Here is a 23,895-nt window from a genome sequence, read left to right as displayed (position 1 = left end):
CAGCTGGGCAGCTGATGCTGATATTTCAGAACAGATCCTTCCATAACAAACTCAAAACAACAATAGCCAGCAGCAGAAGAGACTTGGCAGGAATTCCCATCCCAAATATTAGTTGTCTCCTCTTCTAATCTTGCCTTAGTCCTTCATATGAACATCAGTGGCTATTCTTCATGTGCATCCTAAAGGCACTATCATGTAAAGCCACAATGATGAAGTAATCCCTAAAACTGAACCTTTTGGCAGGAGCATTTAACAACAAAGAAATTCATGGGAGAAAAACACTGCAAAGTCCCCGTATTGGCAAGGGCAACAGAAAAACGCTGTGCTTCAGTGCAGGTGAACATGAGCAATACCAGTGCAAACTTCCCACCTTGCCCCTACCAGTGAGCCTGGTAGGAGAACACCTATTAGGGATGAGAAGAGAGTTTGGTCTCTAGGCCTCTTCAGTTCTTGTTAAGGTATCCTGGGATTGACCCTGGGACTTAAAAGCACGAGTCTCTACTGCCCAAACTATAAAACACAGGTTGTGCAGCACAAAAGTTGTAGCATCTGTGTATGTGGACTAGCTGCTCGAGGATGACAGTGGCCACATGGCGTTTGTGTGAGTTACATTGTCTTTGTTATGACTGAGACTGCCCAAAAAAGGCCTAATTGTGGTAATGGATTTTATGTGAACCCATGTCCACTAGAACTTATTGCACACATAGTACAGTGGTTGCCATTTAAAAGTCAACATTCGCCAACGGACACCACACGGTTACATCTGTTATTTCCTATTCTAATTATAGACAGAGGGAAGAGGAAATAATGCATCTTAGACAAGGTTGGGAATCTCTATCTTTTTACTTAGATTGTAAGCACCTAGCATAAAGGGGACCTGGTCCATGACTGGGGCTCCTAGGTGCTACCACAATCCAGATAATAATGGCAACCACTATATGCCAGCAAATATGTGTCAGCTGCTCTCAGCTCTCTCTCACTGTGGCCCTTGGCTGGACTTGAATGGATGATTTAGAAGTGAAAATCTCTGTAGCCCATTCCCAGTCTGCTGGATCATCCAGTTATACAGTCCCGCTGTTTGGAGTGACATCAGAAATGCTGAGTCATGAAACGATGTTTACAGAAAACATTATCAGTGCCACAGAATTGGACACCCCCCCCCCATGTCATTGGAAGCGCCATATGCGCTAGTGGTTAGATGTGTCCCTGACATGTTGGACCTTCTCTCATTTGATCCAAGCAGTATGCTGAGCAGAACAGAGAGAGCAGCCCCTCCATGGGGCGCTTGTTTCTTGGATCTTCCTTTGGAGGCCCTCACTAGGATCCCGTGTGGCTCTGACAGGCCTGGCCTAAGAAACTGCATTTATTAAACAGCTTCAAACATTAATTCTGTGTACTTGGTGTTTTTGCTTTTCCTGTCAATATTTGTGCTTGTGAAAATTGAGAGGAGGTTGGGTGGAAGCCCTGGAAATCTCAGCTCATTTGTTTATCTACCGGGCGGGATCTCCACAGGATGACATCTGCATGCCATTGGGCTGCAGATCACCTCCTCCTCGGGCCGGAAGGTCATGCTGGCTGCCTTTACTCTGGGCCTGCACATCCCGGCTAGCTCTGCCCAGTGACACAGAGCCATTTGGGTGTTAGGGGAAGAGCCAGCCAGGGACTGAACTGAGGCAAAGAAGAGCCTGTTTCACAAAGTCCCCTGAGGTAGATTTGAACCAAGGGCCCAGAAAGAGAGACCTGTAGAGAGCTGGGGAGAGGGGCAATCACTTCCTAAATTTACAAAAATTCAGAAAAACCCACTCAAGTGCCATGGCAATTGGGCTGAGAGGAAACACCCAACATGGACAACCCTGACTGGCTGGATGAAGGGTGGGGTATCCTGTAACTAGGAGGCTCATGGTGATATCAGAAGATGAATTGCAGGCTAGGCCTGAATTTCAGAGATTCCTTGCGTTGCCTCTACCAAGTTCCTTTGCTTTGCCTTTGATTGCTCGCTTGGTGTCTGCTGGATGCTGAGAGGCCATTCAGTGGCAAGTCACCCAAGTCTTAGGTACAAGAAGTCTCTTAAACTTTCCAGCCAGGGGCGGCTCCAGGCCTCAGCACACCAAGCGCGTGCTTGGGGTGGCAAGCCGTGGGGAGCACTTTGCCGGCACCGCAAGGGTGGCAGGCAGGCTGCCTCCTGTGGTTTGCCTACGGAGAGTCCGCTGGTCCCGCAGCTTCAGAGGACCTCCCACAGGCACGCCAAAGCCGCGGGACCAGCGGACCCTCTTCAGGCAAACCACCAGAGGCAGCCTGCCTGCCATGCTTGGGGTAGCAAAATCCCTAGAGCCGCCCCTGTTTCCAGCCCCTGAATAGTCAGGGTGTCTGGCTCAGCAGCGCTACCTCTGGCAAGCTTTTGCTGAGTTAACAAATGCCTGAAATTTACCTTTTTCTTGTTTCTCCACCTTCTGTTCTTCTCCTGCCTCTGTTTATTCTTTCTTTTCTTCACTTCTCTTTCTCAGATTTCGAGCAACCATTTATCAACAGACCCGAAACACTCCTCATCAACAAGAAAGAGAACACCTGGGTACCCTGCTTGGTATCCATCCCAGATCTTAACATCACCCTGATTTTGGTAAGATACCTGCCTGGATGAGGCTCCTGTATAGACAATATCTCCTTTATTATGCATTTTTAATTGGCTGAAAAGGAGCAGGATAGACATTGCAGGAGCAGTTTTTGCACAGGGTGGGTTTTCCATGGAAAATGCAAGCTGCCAGCTTCCTCATTTTCTGTGTTGACCCAAGCTCTGCTGACCAGCTGCTTTGGGCATTCCCTGCAGCGTGGCCTGTGAGTTTCCTGCTAGATCTGCTCCTCTTCCCTGAAGTTGTAAAATCTTTGTTTAGTAGCATTTCCCAATAGCATCCAGACCTGTTCATTGTTGTCTCTGCTACCTTTAGCTCCTTGGTCTTCAAACACCCTTGGTGGTCAGTGTTCCCAAGGGACAGTCGCCTGTACTTGTGGGGACTGCTGATTAAAAACAATTCTATTATCAGCTTGCTCTGTGACTTTTTTACAATGCTAATACATCCTTCCAGGATGAGCGTTACTATTGTGCAAAGGCCTCCTGGGACGCTTTGGGGGCCAGAGGCCTTTCTCTTGCCCGGGAAGGACCCCACACGAGGTCAGCCTTCATCCCATTTGGGCTTATGGTTGGGGAATCAGCAGCAATTTCCTTAGTTATCACTATCTGTTTCCATTCCTGGAAGTTCCAGTCCCATTCTGCAGACTGTGAGCTTAACTGCATGGATACTTTTATGGTCACTTCCCAGGCAGCAGAGGATGCTGGGATTCCTATAGGACAAAGAGGTGGGGGGAAGAGAGGGCAGGAGTCCAGTGTGGTGTGACGTTGCGTTTATTCTGCCCAGCCAACAAAAATGGAATGTGTTAGCCTTGGAAGAACAGGGGATTGGCGAGGGAATGCTGCCACCATGTTCTTCTGCAAACAGTTTGCAAAATGTTGCTTTTTGCAGCCAAGCTCCGTTATCTACCCAGACGGGAGAAGGATTCTCTGGGACAACAAGAAGGGGATGCTGGTCCCCACTCACCTGATCAGGGACTCCTTGTTTGTTCAGTGCGAAACCATCATTGACAAGAAACTCTTCAGGTCCAATTATTTCATTGTGCACGTCACAGGTGAGGCTGGAGCAGGGCAGCAGGTCGCTCTAGAATTTCAGCTACCAATGGAAAAAGAAAACTAGTTTTCTCCTCAAAAACTTGGAGAGAGAAATGATGGGATGTACTGGTGGGGCTGCAAATGGGCAGATGGTGATAAGTTCTTAGCAGGGTGGTGAACTTGCCCATTCATTTTAATGTGGGTGGGTTTCAGAGTCCATTTGGGAACATTTCATTGCGAATTAATTCTTGGTGACCCAAAACACACCACCCAGCCAGGAATCACTGGCGCTTAGAAAAGTGAGGAATTCCTCATGCAATCTAAATGGCTCCTTTTCTAATTTAAGAAGGCATCTTTTCAGTGACCACTTAAGGGGCCAGATCCCGATACCTTTACTCACACTGAGTGGCACCTTACCCCTTAAGCTGTCCCATTGGATTCAGTGGGACTAGTCATAGAGTAAGGTATTACTCAATTGAGGGGTATCAGAATCTGACCCTTAGAGATTTGGTTAAGTGCAAATGGGGCAATTTTAATGGTGCTGCAGTTCTCAAATCTTGTGTTCTAGAGGTGAGTCCTAGCAGAGTATGATGGCACTAGCCTCGTCCAGAAGTCTGTACTATATGACATTATGTTGGATTTATAGTATTCAAGCTGTGCTGTATATATGCAGCACTCCATGCTGTAGCATGCACTCTATGATCCCCTTACAACTGTCTGCATTGGTAACAGTCAGTGACCAGGCAGTGCTGGACGTGGAGAAAGGTCACTTTCTCCTTCCTTTTGGTGTTGCTGCTTTACCCATCACTGTCCCCTTCAGGCGCAGATGTTCATAGAATGAAGCAGGGACAGGGAGGTGAAGGGATGATGGGATGGGCTGAATTGCAAGCCCCAGGGAGCCGAAGTGCATTATATGGAGAGTTCCAGATCCCAGTGTCAAAGAGTTAATGGCATTTCTTTAGTTTAGAGATGTATTTTTCTCACCTTCTTTATATCAGGGAATGAGCTGTATGATATCCAGTTGTTTCCTAAGAAGGCCATGGAGCTACTAGTGGGAGAAAAGCTGGTCCTCAACTGCACAGTGTGGGCAGAGTTTAACGCTGGAGTAAACTTCCAGTGGGATTATCCTGGAAAACAGGTACATGTAACTTTCCCTTGTCCCTCAGCTGCACCCCCCACAAACCTCTTTTATTAAGGAACAATCCGTGCTGGCTGTTTCTACAGGATGTCTGCTCAGACCTGCCTCTCTAGTCAATTCAGTTACTCTTTCTGTGCTGGCTTAAAGAAATCAGTGGCCGATAAGCAGGATATGTGGTCCCCAAGCTTAATGCTCATCCTGTTCCCATCTCAGTTAGTGAGCTGGGAAGGGGTTCACCAGTCAGTAAACTCCTTTCAGAGCTGTCAGTGAGAGTTAAATACCAATTGTGCTGTGACGTCATTGGCTGAGGCAGGGCATCCCATTTTGATGGTGTGACTAGGTTGCTATTCACCAACTTTCCCATTTTGCCACTCTGCAGCAGAAGCTAGTGAACAAAAGAACCTTTGCTCCCTCTCCCCCATCCCAAAAAATAGCTGCTAGCTTGTGGTAACTTTAACTACAGAGGAGCAGGTTTGCAGGGAGAATAGCCACAGACTACATTTCTCTCTGCAGAATGTTATTCAAGGGTGATATCATCTTGTAGGCTGCAAGGAATTACTGTAGTGAGGGGGCTCTGCAAACTGATTACGCTCTGCCCCAGGCAAATGGCCCACAGATTGGAGTGGAGCCTGTGATAACAAAGGACCTGTTACAAGACTACGAAGTGTATTTCTAGGCCCATAGGAATGGCTCTTTGCCAGCCCAATAATGGCTCAAAGGCTGAAGCAGCTCTTGGAGCTGCCCATCTTTTAGACAATGACTCGGGAAGAAGTAACTGAGGAAGACTGAATGCTCCTGGCGGTGAAGAGCCTCACATGTAACCCATCCAAACTGTTCCCTTGATTTATCTTTTAACCCCCTTCCACCTCTTCTTGGCAGATGCACCGGGCTGTCTCTGAGCTGCCTGAGAGGCGCTCCCAGCAGACCCACACTGAGCTCTCCAGCATCCTGATCATCCAAAACGTGAGCCAGCAGGACCTGGGGAAATACATGTGCATGGCCAGCAATGGGGAGCTAACGTTCAAGGAGAGCATCGATGTCATTGTGCACGGTACAATGGGTTTCTGCTTTGTCAAGACAGCAGGAGTGGGGCAGTGGGCAAAGAGACCAAAAACAGACAGCCAAGGAGAAGAGAATTCTAAGAATTATCAGGAGGCTTTTTGTTCACTAATATGCTGGAGAGCTATTTTTGAAGCATTGCCTGTTGCGTGCAATCTAGAGGTTAGAGGATCCCCGTGACCCAGGGACCCTTGAATTCCACTAACAGCTAAGCTACAGACTCAGTGTATGTGACCCTCCCTTCACCCCCATGAAGTAAGTCATTCAACCACTTTGTGCCCATGTCATCACTCTGGAAAGCTGGGTGTGAAATAGCATGAACCTCACTGCAAGGCAAACACTTACTTGAGCTGAGACATCCTTGGCAATAAATTACAAGTACGTCTATGTGCCTGCGCATCACCACACAGTGCCCATGTGATCCTGGGGGTGGGCTCACCCCCATACGAGTGCACGCTGCAGAGATGTATATGTGTAGCCACACACGTGCACAGACAAGCATACACTTGTACAAACGCACTTGGAGACGCAGAGTCACATCACTTTATTGACAAGGCAAGGTAGTGTAGTTTAGTGAATAGCGCATTGGGGTAGAACTCGGAAGACCTGGGTTCTATTCCTGGCTTTCTATTAGTCTGCTGGTGCTATGGGGAGGTCACTTCACCTCTCTGTGACAGTTTGTTTCCCCATCTGTAAAATAAGGATAACGATTCTAACCGTCTTTGAGATCTGCTGATGAAAAGCATGAAAAAAGAGCTGGGTACAGTATTATGAATGTCTCAGAAAGTCTCCTTCTCGGGTTGCTGGGCAAGTGACATCTCTGCCGCTGTGACAGCTCAGCAGCTTGACAGATCTCTTTCTGCTTCCCTCCCCTCTACCCTTTTTTGTCTTGTCACCTGTCTGCATGGCCCTGCTTTTACAGAGAAGCCCTTCATCAACGTGGAGTGGAGGAAGGGCCCAGTGATAGAAGCCACAGCGGGAGACGAAGTCGTGAAACTGCCAGTGAAGGTGGTCGCCTATCCCCCGCCAGAGTTCCAGTGGTAACCGACCTTTCTTAGTCTGTGTCCCCCAGCCTTCATGCCCATCCTTGACAGAGAGGGGTATAGGGAAGGGGTGGGAGGGGGATTGGGGTTAACAAGGGTCTTGCGGAAATTCCTTGCAGGAGGGGAGATATCCCCATGCCACTCTGCAGCAGAAGGAGCTGGCTGATATGGTTGGCCTGAGGACCCCAGCAATTTCTACTTATGGAAAAGCTCTCCCTTAGCTCTTTCCCAGCCAACTGGCAGCCAGCCAAGGAAGAAACCTTCCTAATTGGTCCTCGCATGCAGTCTTCTGGTTTTGGCCACATTCTGCTCTCTCGTCATTTGCTTTTCTCCTCCCACTGCACCTGCACCCACAGGGCTGCCCAGCACTCACTGCTGCTGTGCAACACCTGCCCTCACACACAACAGGGCGGAGGCCTTCCTGGGGTTGGGTGTGGGGCAGTGGGAGAGGGGACGGTAGGTTAGGTCCTGGAACCTGGCACGTAGACAGCAAAGATTCCAGTCTGCACTGAGCAGAGGGGCCGAACTGAACTCCCGTGGGAGCTCCGTTGGTGCTGCCTCTCTCCTGACCACCCAGCTGGGGTCACTGCTGCAGCCTGGAAGAGAAAGGCAGAAGGCCTGATTCTCCACTTGTCACCAATTGCACCGATGCCAAGCAGGTGTAAAAGGCTAACAACCAGAATTCTCCACTCACACCAGTGGTGGTATTTTCCACCCATCCTGACCTGGAGCATTCTTACCTCTAGGACGGCGAGCTGCCCCCTAACTTGTTTTCTTGGGAAACCTGGTAAGTCTCCTCTGAAAGGGCTTCCAGCATTAGTGACCGAAGCCCGCTGAGCACATTTTGCTGCCAGATGGTTCCCAGCATTAACGCCTGCAGGCCTCTGGCTATATTTTAATAGGACCGTACCTCTCTGTCTATGCATTTGCTCTCTATTTCCCCGCAGGTACAAGGACGGCAAGTTAATTCCCAACAAGCAATCTCCCTATTCGATGCAGATCAAAGACGTGTCAGAACAGAACTCCGGGACTTACACCTTAGTTTTATGGAACAGGCTGGCTGGGCTGGAGGAGCGCATTAGCCTCCAGTTAATAGTCAATGGTAAGGAAGGATAAGGCAGAAAACGCCGGGAGGCAACTGGCCAAGAGACCTTCCTGGTGTTCTTAGACCCAGTGGGCCAAACTCATTCCTGGAGTAACTCCCCTGAAATCATTAGCCAGTTGTATTTAATTCACCAGGGGATGTCACTAGTCTGTAGCAGTCCAAGTTTATACCTCTCCTCTTTCCTCATTCCACCAATTGTAGCTAGATAATACACGTGGCCTTTTCAGTGTGAGCTAGTGGACAGAGCACTGGAGTGGAACTCAGGAGACCTGGGTTTTATTTCCATCTCTGCCACTGTTGGGTGACCTTGGGCAAGTCACTTCCCATCTCTGTGTCTCAGTTCCTTCATCTCTAAAATGCTGATCCCCTTTCTAAAGTGCTTTGAGATCTACTGATGAAAAGTGCTAGATAAGAGCTAGGTATTATTATCATCAGAGATTTCTCTGTCACTGAACATGGAGAAATATAGAAAATGAAGGTGACCTCTTTTCCATGAGCAATCATCCTTGTCTTCATGCACGTCTAAATTCTGATGCTGATGTGCTGGGATTTGCAGCTGTCTCCCTGATCTGGTTTAGAAAAGCTCCTGTATGAAGAGCTGATTGAGGATGGTGAGTGACACTGATTCCGACTAGGACTTTGTGTCAGGGCAGAATAGAAACTTGATACCTTGGGTTTATATCCATGTTCCCCAAGGTACTTGTGCCAGATTCACCCCAGTGCAATTCCGTGGAGTTACAACAGGGATGAATGTGATCCCTCGTGCATCCCTGCAATATGGCAGAGCATGGAATTCTGGGATGTGAGGGGTGGGGATGGTCTAACCCTAATTAAAGTATTTTTGGCATCCACTGTAACTGAGAAAGTGAGGCTTAAGAGGTACAGGCAGGAATGGACTGGAGTGCAGGACTGCGAGGAGCTGCTTTGATACATGCAGCAATTAGACAGTGGCACCGGTGAAATCTTGTAGAGGAAGAATTTGCTTTAAATGTTGCTAAGTATAACTTACTCCTGCTTGCACAGCACCTCTACAGTGGGCCCAAGAGCTCCACAGATTAAAAACTGTTGCTTTAATTCATTGCACCACCTGGAGCCTCCCAGCAGGTCACTGCGTCTAGACCCAGTTGCCCTGAAAGCCAGGGTGTTCTGATGACCTGTCTTTTTATAGCCCAGAACAGGAAGGATGGTCTGTCTGGGCGCGACGACTCAGCAAAAGGGACTGCAGTGCTGATGCCAGATTACAAATATTGTCATTCTGCTGATTTCAGTTCCTCCGCACATTCACGAGAAGGAAGCCTCTTCCCCGAGCATCTATTCCCGTAGGAGCCACCAGGCCCTCACCTGCACAGTCTATGGCATCCCAGCACCAGAAGTGATCCAGTGGCAGTGGAGGCCGTGGAGCCCTTGCCGGATGTTCTCACGACGTAGTCTGTAAGTGCTCTTCCTCACCATCTTGGCCCTGGCTTCCTAGCGCTAGGTGCCAAGATCTCAGTCATATCACTCAGGAGAAGGCCTTGGGCCTATTCAGTATACACGGAGCCAGTAGCCACTCAAAACTAAGCTATGCCATTTGGCTGCAGATCTGAGTGGTGCGTGACGCGTGTTGGGTGTGATTTGTTGGTTGGGGGGAGGCAGTGTTGTCTGTCGGTTAACACAGGGAGTCAGGGTTCTAGTCGCAGCTAAGTCACTCAGTGGTTTTGGTTACATCACTTCACCTCCCTATGGCTCAGTTTCACCATCTGCTGGGCGCAAAGCTCCAGCCCAGCATTTGCCTGTGATGCACTGAGGTGAAATCTGCAGGATCCGATTGATATGGATCTGCCTCAGCCTGTTCATTCACATTGGATATGGAAGAAGAGATGCTGAGCTTACCTGAAACAGACATTTGGAGCATTCCTGATGTGTCACGTGTAACCCCTGACAGCCTGTAACACAGAACCTTGGTAACTTTCTCCTGACTCCTCATCCACCTACTTCCAATGCTTCCGGTGAGGTCATGGACCTCTCAACACTCTGACATTTGCCATAATAAGACCTAACACTTTACACCTTAACTGATCCTTACATTATCCCTGTCAGGCAGGTGAGTATTATTATCCCCATTTTACAAATGGGAAACTGAGACAGAGAGCGCAAGTGACTCACTCAAGGCCACACCATAAGCCAGTGGCAGAGCCAATGTCTGGTGAAATCCTCTAGACCATGCTGCTTTTGCAGTCGGCCAGCGAAATACAAAGTACTAGGAAACCAAAGGGTTTTCTCTTGCTTCATTCCTACTCTGGGGGGCAAACACTAACTCAGCGTCTTACAGGTGATAAACATCAGTGACCAATGACTTATGCAGAATCTAGAATCAGATCTGGCTTCCCGCATGTCTCCTATTAGAAAGGTCAAAGTCAGAAGTCTGTGGTGTTTCAGTTTGGCATCTAAGTGGTTAACCTCTGAAGTGGGAAAAGAAACATCCTAAAGAGGAATCAGAAAGCTGCTGTCTCTGCGAGGGCTAGGAAGGGCAGCCCAGAATGTCTCTGGATCCTTACTGCAGAGCTCTGGGTACTGGACAGAGGGGGCTCTGAGTGAGGAAACACCTGTTGCTTAGGTGACCCGTGTCCTATCTGCGCCTAGCAACCCTGATGCTGCATTGCTGGATGTGTTCATTTCAATTCATGTTGCTAGGGGGAGCAGCAGAATTGCATTATTATTCTTGGAGTGCTGGTCCCAATGTCTATTCCATTGTGAGGTACACGCGCGCTCCAGGTGCCTGAGACAGGAAGATTTTTGCTAGCAGTGTCTGTTAGTTTCCGCCTGCACTCTTCCTCTCTTTGTGCTCTGGACCGCCTCTCCAGTTCCTTTCTTCTGCCACATGGTCTGAGACATAACCCTCCCATGTTCACGGAGCTAACCCTCTGACATCGAATCTGTAAATGTTGTAAAACATAAATGTTGTTAGTTAGGTATTCGTTTTAGAGTTAGTTTAGTTAGTTAGAATTCAGGATTCTCCACAGACACACACAGACACACACACTCCCAGTACAGGACACAGATTATGCCTGGGATTCCAGGCTTCAAGAACTGTATGTCCTACCCTCAGTCCTGCCCGGTCACTGACAACCAACGTTAGAGGTGCGTATGCTGCCTCAGAAAAGCTAAAAGCCGTATCTGTCACTCCTTTCCCAGCCAAACCTGGCAAGTGACGGAGTTCAGATTTAGGAAACATCTCATAGAGTAGAGGCAGAAAGAATCCTGTGGCTCCTTATAGACTAACAGATGTATTGGAGCATGAGCTTTCATGAGTGAATACCCACTTCATCAGATGCATGTCATACTTGACATCTCATGGAGTGTGCTATGAGACCCCAGTTTGATCCAGGCCGAGCAGAGCCACCTGTACAGTAGGCAGAGGCGTTGAAGAACACTCCACCTGGCACTACCACTTCTGAGACAGTGGTAGGCAAAGACAGAGCCAAAGACTCCTCTTCTCAGGCTCACCACCATGTCAGGGAGCCCTCTCAAAAGCCTAAAGAGAAATCCCACACCTCTACGAGGAGGGCTGCATCGGCAATGCCTTCTAAGTTGGATGATTCTTCATGCCTGGCTCCAGGAGGCCCAAGGACGCACAGGAGTCGTGATATGAAGAATAAGGGTTCCCTCCACCTTAGCACCATTAACAGGAGTGGGACCATTGTTGCCAAGCAAGGAGAGAAATGAGCCAAGGCCGGGACAATCACCGGTACCTGCCAAGGTCAAACACTAAGAACTTTGTCATGCTGTTTGGAGTGGCTCACAAGTATGTATGCCAGCCTTGGGGCAGACTGTAAAAGAGCAGGGCAGAACTCTCAAAGTGGTTGTATGTTCTATAATTAGGTTTCACCAACCCAGTATCATGTGTGAACTCCTAAAGCAGTGTGACAGTCTTACCCTGGAGCCACAGCCAGTCCCTTTGACCATTCCAGGCTATTTTGCCTCCCAGGCAAGCTGCACTATGTGATAAGTGGTCACTTTCCACCAGAAAGCACACCAATATTCAGGTTACACCCAGTCCCAAAGGACTAGTCACTTACCCCAGGTCATTTGTACTCAGATCTCAAACCAAAGACAGTGCCTGTAGCCAATCCTGTAATAAACTAACTAAACATTTATTAAGTGAGAGCAGAAATAAGAGAATTATGTAAAGATTAAAACAGGAAAAACACACACACAAACGAGTTACAGTCTTCAATTTATAAAAGTAAGAGAAGTGTCTATTATAAGCAGGTCTATGCATCCTTTAGGGCTGACTCATGTCGAGCAGCATGGGGATCTCTTGCTTATGTTTAGGAATCTTCGGCCCTCAGAGTCTAGACAGCATAAAGAGACCAAGTCTCTCCTTGTCAGGGACTTTTTATTCCCCAGATTCCAAGCTGATGGGATGAGTTCATGTTTCCCCTTCCTGGAGAGAGTTAGGAATGCAATCAACAAGGTCTCTGTCCTTTGTTCCACAATGCCTCCTTTGCTGTCAATGGGCCATCTTGTATGCAAAACAAGCACTTTACCTTAATTAATGCTGCTTTTTCCTGTTTGGTGAGTTACACAATTACAGAGGATTACAATGCAAACCCTCAATATACCTTTTTGCCATGGGATACAGAGATTATAAGCAGTATCCTATGAGCATTCCATAAAGTCTAAACATTAAACACATTCTTATTAAGCTAATATCCATTTTAACTTTATTAACACAGAGATAAACCAGAGTGGTTTCCCACTGTGCATTTATCAGTGTACAGTGAGGCCCTGGGCCTTGGCATGAGCTGGCATCTGGTCTGCCAGCGTCACAAAGCCCATGCACCGTCGGTACTGACACGCTCACATAAGGAAATGCTGGCTTCCAAGGGCCGTTCTATGCCAGCTCTAAAGGTGCACAGAGAGAAGACTTCACACCCCAATGACTGGTGATAGGTGCACTACTCCATACAATATCATAACCCTTTCAGATCCAGAATCTTCCCTCCTATCAGACCCAGTCCTTACAAGGGAGATTCTGACACCCTCTCTCCACGAACTCTACAGGACAGGTCAATCCCCAATTCCTTCTAGCAATCGAGATATTTCCATATCAATAGTACCGATAGCACCACCATTGGAGGAGGCCACATTTTCCTCTTTGGGGGAATCTGACATGGGGGAAGGACTGACATCACCTCCAGTGAGAGAAGTGAGCCCAGATAGAGGATCCAGAATCACCTGGGCCTGCAATGACCTTGTAAGAAGGGGTGCCCCCACACCCTGACCATGATACCCTGTGCCTTGGAGACCTCCTCGGCCTATGTTGGATCCCTCTCACTGGCCGTACTGGGGACCATGAGACTCATAAATGCAATATTCTGAATCAGAGTGGTCTCTGCATGAATCACACCACCCCTCCCCCTCCCAGAGATCAACCAGAGCTCTCTCAGGAACCCATGGAGAGGAGGAGGAAGAGCTGGACTGATGGTCCCAATAGGAGTACCATCATCATCTCCTGATGAGGTGATTGCCGTGGCGCCACCACCTCCACCAGATGACCACAGTGTCCAGAGGCTACCTCACAGACTGCAGATATTTGCGGAGCGTGGGACCTAATTAAGTAGTGCTCCTTATTAATCAAGACATCCTAGAGTCTGCCAAAGTTGTGTGGCATATTCCAGCAATATGGTCACCTCCTCCTAAGAGGGCAGACAAGAAGTACAGATAAGAAGTAGGAGCAGAGTTTTAGTTCACACATCCTGCCTCAAACTCTTTTGGTGGTTCAGGCTGTCACTGAAAAGAGTAGGAAACAGTGCCGCTCAGGGAAAGGGACCAGACATTTGGACCACCTCAGAAGGAAGGAGTTTACATCTACCAGCCTGCAGTTCTGAACCAGGCCTTGCTGTCACAGGACAGTATGACTTTGCTAACTCTTCAAAGCTTTCAGAATTCAAAGATAAGTTTCCTCAGGAGAACAGGGCACAATCTCTGGCCCTTATTGACGAGGGTAGATTGGTGGCTAGAACATCTCTACAGGCTGCTGTTGATTCAGCTGACACAGCCTCCAGGTCAATGGTGACTGCTATCATTATGTGTCACAAATCCTGACTGCTCTCTTCAGGTTTCCCCAGGGAAGTTCAATCCACTGTGGAGGATTCACCCTGTTATGAGTATAACTTATTTACTGGAAAGACTAATGCATCTTGAAAGACTCCAGGGCAGCCCTTCTTTCCCCAGGTATATACGTAGGTCAGCACTGAAGAGCAAGCATGATAGACAGCCTTACAAGCCTACATCACTGCCACAAGCCGCCTACTACCAAGGCAGATATGAACCACTACAGAAGCAGCAAAGGATGCAGGAACCAAACACAATACTCCTCCTTCCAACCACAACCTCCCACTAAGAGATACTTTTGATGAGACCCTTGAGAGCTGCGAACCAACTCGGGTGCCATCTCCTACCTGCCCAGACATCCAATTTGATGGCCACCTAGCCCAATTTTCTCAGACTTGGTGAATGATAGGAGACAAATGGTTCTCTGCATCATCCATTTTGGCTACACCATTGAGTCACCTCCTTCCCCCCACAAAAAACCTTCCTCATCTCATATGTACCCCACAGTAAAATATAGATAGGGACCGCGCTTCTCAAAGAAATTCAGTTCCTGTACAAAGTGGTAAGTGATCTGTCTTTACATGAAGGATGTTTGCTTCTGAAGGTGCTGATACTAGGACGACCTCAATCTCCTCCAGCTATTAAGCACAGTGATGATGCAGGCAAGATCCACCGTATGGCTGATCCACCTTACACAATTATCTATAAGGCTAAGATTTCATTGAGACTACACACAAAATTCACCCTCAAAGTAATCTCGGCCTTTCACCTAAATCAGACAATATACCCGCCTGTCTTTTTTCTGAAGCCACACGCTGCTTATGAGCAGCGCAGATGCCATTCCCTGGATGTGCACTGGGTGGTGGCATTTTACTCACAAAGAACAAAGGACTACTGACTTCTGGAGAGAATGCCAAATCTCTGTGGCTTTCCAGTGTTTAAGTGCAGAGAGTTTACTCAGCTGGCACAGAGTAGGTAGGAAGAGATGTCTCTGAGGTTCTGTCTCCCTTCTCCACCTGCCAGCTCTCCCCACCTAAGCTTGCCATTGCCTGGAAAGCCCGAGAGGAGAAGGCCACAGAAAGTTGGTTAGAAAATTATACTGAACCAAACAGACCAACTGTGACTGTTGGGTATGAATGGCCACATCTGGATAGCACTTTGTAGCACAGAGTCATACAGCACCGGGGGTCACTACACCCGGGAAATATGCTCCTCTAGAAGCAGTCTTCCATGTATGGACTCTGCAACCAGAGCAGTAGGGGCTGGGAACCCTGCAGAAGTCATGTGCTCAGGCTGCGGGGTGTAAGAGTGCATCCACTGCAGCATTGACCCACTGGCCGAAGTAGGAGCCATGTGAGGCTCTGAGGAGAATCTCAGCCTTGCTTGGCTGAAAGAAGGTCTCTAGAAAACAGGACCTCCACGGGATGGGTTGTAAAGGTCAAGGATCAGTGAGCGGGCCTCTCTACGTTAGACTTTCTTCTGCAAAGTTTCCTGGTAGAGTTTGCACTAGGGCAGGTGTCCTAGTGAGAGCAGCGGTGGGTGCACTAGTGTAGACAGGGCCCAGGTATGTTTACCCCTGTGGTATCTAACCCTGCTTAGAGCAGATGACATAGTGGTTAAACAGCCAGGGGCCCCAGCTGCCTTTTTGACCTCAGTGCACCTGCTGTTGCTTCCACCAGTGGAACTGCACTAGGAGAGCATTTGAGGGGAATCGACTTAGTGGAGATGCATCTAGTGAGATACACGGAGAAAGGAGTCAACAGCGAGCAGATCATGAGCGAGGCAGAGTCACTGAGCGTGGAGGAAATGGGGCATCGACACAGACACCTAGGCCACAAAGGTTCTGCTGTCACTGGTGAGGAAACCAGTATTTCCAATAGCATGTGAGCACTTGGTGGCCCTGTCAGGAAGCAGAGGGGCTGATGAATTATGAGCACTGTCTCCCAAGGCCGCAATGTTTCTGCTTAGTGCAGCTCCAGAGGATGCAGGAGGCTTCTTCCTGACTTCCTGTTGTTTACACAGATTCCTGATGTTGCACCCGGGCACTCACACTGCAGGGCACTCTGCCATGTGCTACCAGCAGACACACCAGGGAGCACTCTGCAGAACCTCGTCCCCTGCACGGACAATGGATACTCCCTGCTCCTCATTCCTGGCACCCCAGACTCCCACTGCTCACTCTCAGTGCACAGCCCTCTCCTGCATGTGGCGAGCAGACATCTCTGTGCCTAATCCCACGGATGGCCCTGGATCCTGCATTCCCGACCTCGGCTCCCAACACATGCTCAGCTCCACTTCCTGACCCACCAGGTCATCGTCTCCTCACCACATGCCCTAGTGCACATTCATTTCTGAAACACACACAGCTAGTTAGGCCTGGCTGCAGTTTGCATTCAGGTTCCCTATGAGCACTGGGTTCTGCACTCCTGGACGATCAAAGACCGAACACTCCTTTCCCTCCCCTGTACCCCTGGTGTCAGCGGTAATAACCTGGAGGTGAATCTTCAGTCCTGTTTCTTTTAGCTGCCTACAGCAACTGTGTTTGAGACATTTCCCCTGGGTTAACCAGGTGCACTCCAGGCTGCAGGGCTGGGAGATCTGCTAACATTACCCAAGCCATGTGGTTACGTTTACACTCCCAGTGCTGTGAATCAGGCTTAGAAGGAAGACTATGGATCTAGGCCTCGCTACAGAGCAAACCAAACCGGAACAGAGCCAGAAACTGAGCATTGCACAAATGACTGGCCTTTGTTCCACCGCAGCAGAGTTGGCTGCCACCTGAGCGTCCCTCGTGGCTAGCGGTCACTCTGTAGCACTCCGACCCATTGTCTCCTTCATGGGGTCCCTTAACCAAGAAATTAAAACATATCCTGGGATCCCACTTAGTCACTTTCAGTATACACTGTCCCCCCATGCCCCAACCCCAGTTCAGTGTCTCTTTTCCTTTGATGGGGGTCCCCAGCCCTCTTTCCCAGAGCCAGGCACAGTTCAAAGTCTCTGCAGGAGCCAGTCTTGTTCCTTGCAGCTGCTGCTTGTAGTTCTCAGCTGCTACGTGTTCTCAGGTCTCACTTTCCTGAGCATCCCTGCCCTTACTGCACCCACCTGCTGCTCTTCATAGGGAATTTGCTGACTCAAGTGAGACTTTTCCTGTAATCAGGCCTGGCTGAGCCCCAGGTGCCCTAGCTCAAGAGCAAGCCACCATGTTACACCCTCTCCTCCATCATTGGGGGGAAGGATGATTTTGTGGAGAAGGCAGTGGCCTGGGAGCCAGGAGCCTAAGAGCTGCATCCTCTCTCTCTGCCTCAGTTTCTCCATCTAAGGAGGAACTTTCCGCTTACTAGCTCACAGAAGTGTCATGGGCCTTCAGGTGCAAAGCGCCATGGATGTGTGAAGTATTGCTGCCGGGAGAGCTTTCCTCATCCTGGGAAATCCTATTGGTTCCAATGAAAGGAGTGTGCGAGCTCTCAATCCCTGCCCTGCAGAGAGGAGTGCCACCATTTGGCCTCATTCTCAGCGGGCACCCTCTCTCCCCTCCCCTCTTCTTTCCCATGGCTTCCGGGTGAGCAGTAGCAAGCAGCGGGCAGCAAGGCGCCATCAGCGGGACCGGATGCCCGAGTGCAAAGACTGGAAGGACGTGTCCCCGCAGGATGCCGAGAACCCCATCGAGAGCATCGACACCTGGACAGAGTCTGTGGAAGGAAGAAATAAGGTGAGGTTGTTTCTCTGTATCTCCACGGCCTGAGCTCGTCATGTGGGTGCACTGTAACAGCATCAGGTTGTCTAGTGATCACAGAATAATGAGAAGCCATGCCCATGTGTCTGCCAAGAACTCAGCTGTGAGATAAAAGTACCAGCCCTGTCAATGACCAGTAGAGAGGGACTGAGAAACAGAGAGGTGCAGGCAGTATCGTCAACTGGCTGGGGTAGTTCCTGGCTGCCTGACATGCAGTTCCAGCTTGTCTCTGCCAAACCAAGCTGGAGAGAGAATGGTTTCCCTTGGACTTGGACTGAGCCCCAGAGACAGGCCTCTCTCCGGCCTCACTCTGAGTCTCGAACTCCCCTCCCTTCAACCCCACACATGGACATTTCTTCTTAGAAGCAGAATGCCGATATAAAGGCAGGAACAAATCAGTTAATTCGGAGGAGTCAGCCAAATACTGCTGACCAGTCACCAAACCCCCCCAGAAAGAGGGAATGTGGGCCAGGGCTGATGGGGAAACTTCTGAACATCCCAGGAAAATGCCTGCCTTCAGTGGTGCATTTCGCTTGCTTATGTGGGCTGCGGAAAGAGCCAAGAACAAAGGTTGTGTAGAAATCCTGGCCTGAGTCCATTGCCACTTTGTGAATGAAAATGTGTTTGTGCAGGAGGTGCCCTTGGAAGTCCAAGAAATTCCATTGGCTCTTGCAGTGCATTTCCTCTCTAGAAGGGACATCTCTCCCTCTTTCTGATCTGTGGCCCTATAAAAGCATGGCCAGCATTCAAAGCCGTTTCTTTCCATCCCCTGGTAGCCATAAGTGTCAGTGATCTGTGCACTCCTTCATGACTAACTTCCTGTTCAAGGCTAGAGTGTTTGACACCAAACACACACACAGGGATGCAGGCTCGAGAACAAACAAATGGCTCCCAACTTCCTAAAGTCACTTCCTGTTTTCATACACACCTCCAAAGTCACTTCCTGTTCCAAGGCCCCAGCCAGGAATCCGTCACTGCGACTGAAAGGGCGGTGGACGGGAAGATGCTGCCTATGCATCTGATCAGAGCAGTTCTGAGTCAGGGTTAGTGGTGGAGTGTCCACACCAGAAGCAGGAGCGTGAACTGGTGACAAACAGGTGTATCGGGAGATGGTCATGGAACCTGGAACCTCTTAGCACAGTTTTCATCTTTTCTTATACTATCTAGGTCCTTCATTCCCCTGCTCTTCCCCTCCTCCTCCTTTCCTTCTTTCCCCTTCTTCTTTCCTCCTCTATCCCTTGCATTCTTCACCTCTGTCCTGCCCACTCCCCAGCTAGTTAGATGTAACTTTAAATGTAAATATTCCAAAATTCTAAGTCAGACAGTGAAGCCCCACAAGAGTTACCAAAGCTCTAGGAGGAGAGAATTTTGCTGCTTGTGGTGGGAAGTTGTGTCCCCAAAAGTGTCTCCTACAATTTATTCTGCGCACCCCAAAGAGAGAGATATTGTGAAGGACCCACCTCCCTTCTGAAACTCCTAACTCTGACTGATGGATTCACTCTTCATTCTTCAGGAAGGACTCTCAAGTCCAGGGTGGTCCACAGGTCACAGTTTGAGAACCTCCAGTCAGATTTTAGTTATCAGGTCATAGGTGGTGGTGTAAAAATTGGCTAAAAAGGCCAATATGTGCAATGATGGGTTCAGCATAGGATAATCCAGTCTTTACAGAAAGACATATAAGAAATGCAAAAATCCCTACATTCATGCAAAATTATGGTCGCAGAGCAAAAAACACAAGATGTCAGAAAATGCAACACATAAGGTTCCAATAATGTTAACTCAGCCATGTTGCAGACATATAGTATTTTCTATGCCTGTTTATTCTGGTTAATTACCTATCTTAGTATATTATTATTTAAATCACAAAATGAATATTATAAAATGTACAGGACGCACAGCGTGGGCAAATTATTTTTGTTGTCAGAATTTTAATTTTTGCATTTTCATCCTCATTTTAGACACTGCATCATAGTTTTTTGCATTTAATTATCTTGTTGTTTTCAAATAAAGAATGGGGGGAAGGAAATTGCCCAGGCTTCATGCTGCAATGTCTTTTGACTGGGAAGCACTTCATAACACACAGCTTTGAAGTTCACACCTGAGTGAGGTGAATAGGGTGGAGGAAGAGTGAATTCCAACCTTTTGTGTTACTAGCTGTTGTCTTTCTGGAGACATTTCCCTGCCATTACAGGGGCCTCAGCCATTGGTGCACCTCTCTCCCTCCTATTCTCTGCCTGTGGCACATAATAGTTTAATCTCCTGTGGGATGTAATATTTGAGTCTAATTTCAGTTGCTGGCTTAGTGTGTAGGTGCAGGGCAGTGTTGGTGGCCTGTGATGTACGGGAGATCAGCCAGATGATAAGTTGGTCCCTTCTGGCCTTAAATTCTATGACTCTAAGTTTGAACTAACAGAACAGCAGCACACCTGCTTACTTTGCATTGGCTGTACCTTGGCAATGGGGAAAGGAAGAAGAATTTTAAATGAAAGCTTGGAACTTACAGAATGGAGAAAAAATTACAACAGGCTCTAAAATGGTGAGATGCACAATGTTTTCATACCCCTGATTTTCTCCTAATACTAACGAACCCACTTCAGGAAAACACTTTAAGCATATTCTCAAGTCCCATTGTCTTCAACGGGACTTTAAGCACATGCTTTCCTGCTTTCCTTTAGAGGGGTGCTTTCCTGAATGAGGGCCAAAGTACAGTTCTGCTCTAAGACGCACCCATAACGTGATACTGAGGTGCATCATGTTCAGATGTGATCAGTTTACAAACAAAAAGATTTTTTCTTCCCAATTGCAAGTCCTGCCAACTAAACCTGGGATCTGGGAATCAAGCAGAGCTCTTTCCTTCTCACTCTTCATCACCCGGAATAAAGATTCAGCAGGCCATATTGGGCGCTCAGGGACACCTGCTTGTTGCATTATCTCCGTAGCCCTCTGTGGGCTTCCTCTCTGTATGATTGAGTGAAGTTTAGTGTCTGATGCACACGAGAATCCTGCTCACTCTCTGTTAGCCACAGAGGCTTTGCAGTACTAACAGGAGTAGAAAGCAGCAAAAAGGTATTGCTGTCACAAGAGTCAACAGCAGTACGCTGCATAGGAAGGGGCACAATCACTGTTCAGGGTAGAACAGCACTTTAAGGTTTTTTGGGGGGAAGGAGGGAGGATTTTGCTGTTTGTGTTTTGCTGCCTGTCCCATTGTCAGCCTGAGAGCCATGAAGATCCTGTCTCTCCCCTCACCATCATTCATTCTGACATTCACTTCCTTTATCAGACCGTCAGCAAACTGGTGATCCAGGAAGCCAATGTTTCCGTCATGTACAAGTGTGTTGCCTCCAACAAAGTGGGTAGAGATGAACGTCTGATCTACTTCTATGTGACCAGTGAGTACCACCAAATGCCAGGGAGGCCTGCCTGTCTCTCTTGGGTCCCTCCAATAGGCAGATCCCAAAGCCACTTAGGGCTTTATAGGTCAAAACCTCAAATTCCACCTGGAAACCCTAAGGCAGCCAGTGCAGAGCCCAGAGAACTGGTGCCATGTGCTCAGAATCAGAAATTCATCTCAGCAAGCCAGTTGCATTCTTCACTAGCTTCAGCTTCCACGTTAACTGGAGATGTAATCTCACATAAAGAGTCCTAAAGAAGGCTAATATCCAGCTGACAAAGGCATAGATCCTGGTAGCAAACTTAGCATTTAAAGTAAAATGTCTTTATCTTTTAGGCAGGCATAGATGGGGAGAAACTAGCTTGGTCACTGCTGCAGGGTTTTTTTTTAATTCAATACTGAAAAACAGTGCCCATGTCAGCATCTTCTGGGACTCTGCATGTTAGTCACAGATTGTGAATCCGCTCTCCTTACACTATCCTGCCTACCTTGGAGTGGAGAATTCACAACCTGATTCTTTAATAATCATAAAAATCAGAGCCTGCAACAATCAGGTGTGTCTGATGCAACAGCACCCTCTAGTGCTCTGTAGGGTAACTTCACTCTTCCCGGTTTGCGTTCGGATCGTGAGACACTTGGCAGGAGCCTTGGGGAATCCTGAGGGTGCAGAGCAGAGATGGATTTGATCTAGTTGAGTTTTCAAAAGCTGGAGACTGACAGTATTGTCTAAAGCCAGGGATCACACAGTGAAATGCTGTGTAAACTTCCTTTACACAGTCCTGACCTGCAATACGCCCTGCTGTTACAGGCCCATGTCCCTGCTATGTAGAAGTTGAGAGCTGGACAGGATTTCATGGTGATTTTGTGCCTGAGGGCTGTGTGGGTTATATGCTGTTTGGGGGTGGAGCCTGCCTGCAAAGAGCCCAGAAAACTGTTGGTTTCTATCCGAATAATTAATAACAACACTGCAAAAGCAGCAGAGAATCCTGTGGCACCTTGTAGACTAACAGACGTTTTGGAGCGTGAGCTTTCATGGGTGAATCAGGGTCTGTGTCTGATGAAGTGAGTATTCACCCACGAAAGCTCACGCTCCAAAACGTCTGTTAGTCTATAAGGTGCCACAGGATTCTCTGCTGCTTTTACAGATCCAGACTAACATGGCTACCCCTCTGATACTTAACAACACTGCGTGTGCACACAGCCAGTATTTGTGTATGCAGATATGTGTTTGCATAGGCAAATTGGATAATTGCATCCCAAGTAATCTGTGTGTGCACTTGTCTAGCTTGTATGCACAAATGCCTGATTGCATGTGCAACTGGTGGGGTACAAACATGCAGAAGTGGTTTAGAAACCTGGGTTTTAATATCAGACCAGGAAAGTAACCACCAAAAGCTAAATTCAGACCCTGCAACCTTATTTCATTTGTGACCCAATCTTAATTTGAGCCTAGACTTTCAGTGCACCACCTATGACTCCTCTTCACTTTAGCATTTTCTTAGCAGCATCATGCAGGTTATCACTGTGCTTTGGGGAGGGATTTTTTTTATCCCTGTCTATATACAAGATGGACTCAGAGCACTAAGTACAGGGAGACGATTCCACCCAGTAAGGCAGTGATGCCCCATGGAGCCTTAAAATCTCAGTCATGCATCCGTTTCCTTCCCTTGCCTTCCTGGCAGCCATTCCGGATGGATTTGAGATTGAATCCCAGCCCTCAGAGGAGCCCATTGAGGGACAGGACCTGAGGCTGAGCTGCAATGCAGATAACTACACCTATGAGAATCTGCAGTGGTACCGTCTGAACCTCTCAAAGCTGCACCACGAAGAAGGCAACCCACTCGTCCTGGACTGCAAGAATGTCCACCACTACGCAACCAAGATGCAAGGGGAGCTGCACTTCAAACCCGATTCCAACGACGCTGCCCTGCTGCTCACCATCCCAAACATCTCCCTGAGGGAGGAGGGAGACTATGTGTGCGAGGTGCAGAACCGAAAGACCAGAGAGAAACACTGCCACAAAAAATACATCTCTGTACAGGGTGAGGAGCTTGGGAGCAAGCAGAATGACTCTGTGATGGTGGGCATGATGCAGGGAAAGGAGCACACAAGGAAGCACCGGGATGGGGTGCACAGGGCCTGAGCAGCAAGGGGTGCTGGCTATGAGAGAGTTCTCAGCACTGCCTGTCTCAGCCTCACACAGAAGGGGCTAGATACTCAAAATTTACAGTATATTAGGACCTGTAGAGTTCTTTCCCCAGTACCGTATAAGCCGAGATGATCTTCAAAGCAAACTGTCTCCTGCTTGTCTTTAATCTCCTCTTTGTCTGGATGCTGCTGCTCCTTTAGCCCTCGAGATCCCCAGACTGAAGCAGAACCTGACAGACATATGGGTGAACGTCAGCGACTCAATAGAGATGCGTTGTAAGGTGGATGGTGCTCACATTCCTGACATCAGCTGGTATAAAGACGAGAAGCTGGTGGAAGAGGTTTCAGGTACGGTTGGTTCAAGAAGGTGGAGTTGAGGTCAGGGAATCTTCTTCCAAAGGACAGCCAGGCAAACTAGATATGAATCATGGCCCTGGTTTAGAGACGGCTACTAGATAGCTGGGCTGGAATGTTTTTTATCCAGGTTCTGCCACAATTTGACTGTGTCCTCACTGGCCAGC

General features: G+C 48.4%; 1 protein-coding gene across 2 annotated transcripts in view; it reads left to right on the top strand.

The window, feature by feature from the left end:
• FLT4 (fms related receptor tyrosine kinase 4) overlaps window positions 1-23,895 on the top strand; it is a 97,572-nt gene that overhangs the window by 53,836 nt on the left and 19,841 nt on the right. For both annotated transcript variants that reach the window (XM_032772240.2, XM_032772232.2), the window contains exons 4-14: window positions 2,505-2,617; window positions 3,516-3,678; window positions 4,657-4,796; window positions 5,676-5,847; window positions 6,778-6,895; window positions 7,846-8,000; window positions 9,272-9,434; window positions 17,670-17,811; window positions 21,116-21,224; window positions 22,909-23,268; window positions 23,576-23,722. In XM_032772240.2, coding sequence (XP_032628131.1) covers window positions 2,505-2,617; window positions 3,516-3,678; window positions 4,657-4,796; window positions 5,676-5,847; window positions 6,778-6,895; window positions 7,846-8,000; window positions 9,272-9,434; window positions 17,670-17,811; window positions 21,116-21,224; window positions 22,909-23,268; window positions 23,576-23,722 — 1,782 coding nt within the window. The remainder of the gene's footprint in view (window positions 1-2,504; window positions 2,618-3,515; window positions 3,679-4,656; window positions 4,797-5,675; window positions 5,848-6,777; window positions 6,896-7,845; window positions 8,001-9,271; window positions 9,435-17,669; window positions 17,812-21,115; window positions 21,225-22,908; window positions 23,269-23,575; window positions 23,723-23,895) is intronic.

This window comes from Chelonoidis abingdonii, chromosome 7 (assembly GCF_003597395.2).
Source record: "Chelonoidis abingdonii isolate Lonesome George chromosome 7, CheloAbing_2.0, whole genome shotgun sequence".
Lineage (NCBI taxonomy): Eukaryota > Metazoa > Chordata > Testudines > Testudinidae > Chelonoidis > Chelonoidis abingdonii.
The sequence above is the reverse complement of the archived record's forward strand: the minus strand, read 5'-3'. Positions and strand labels throughout refer to the sequence as shown.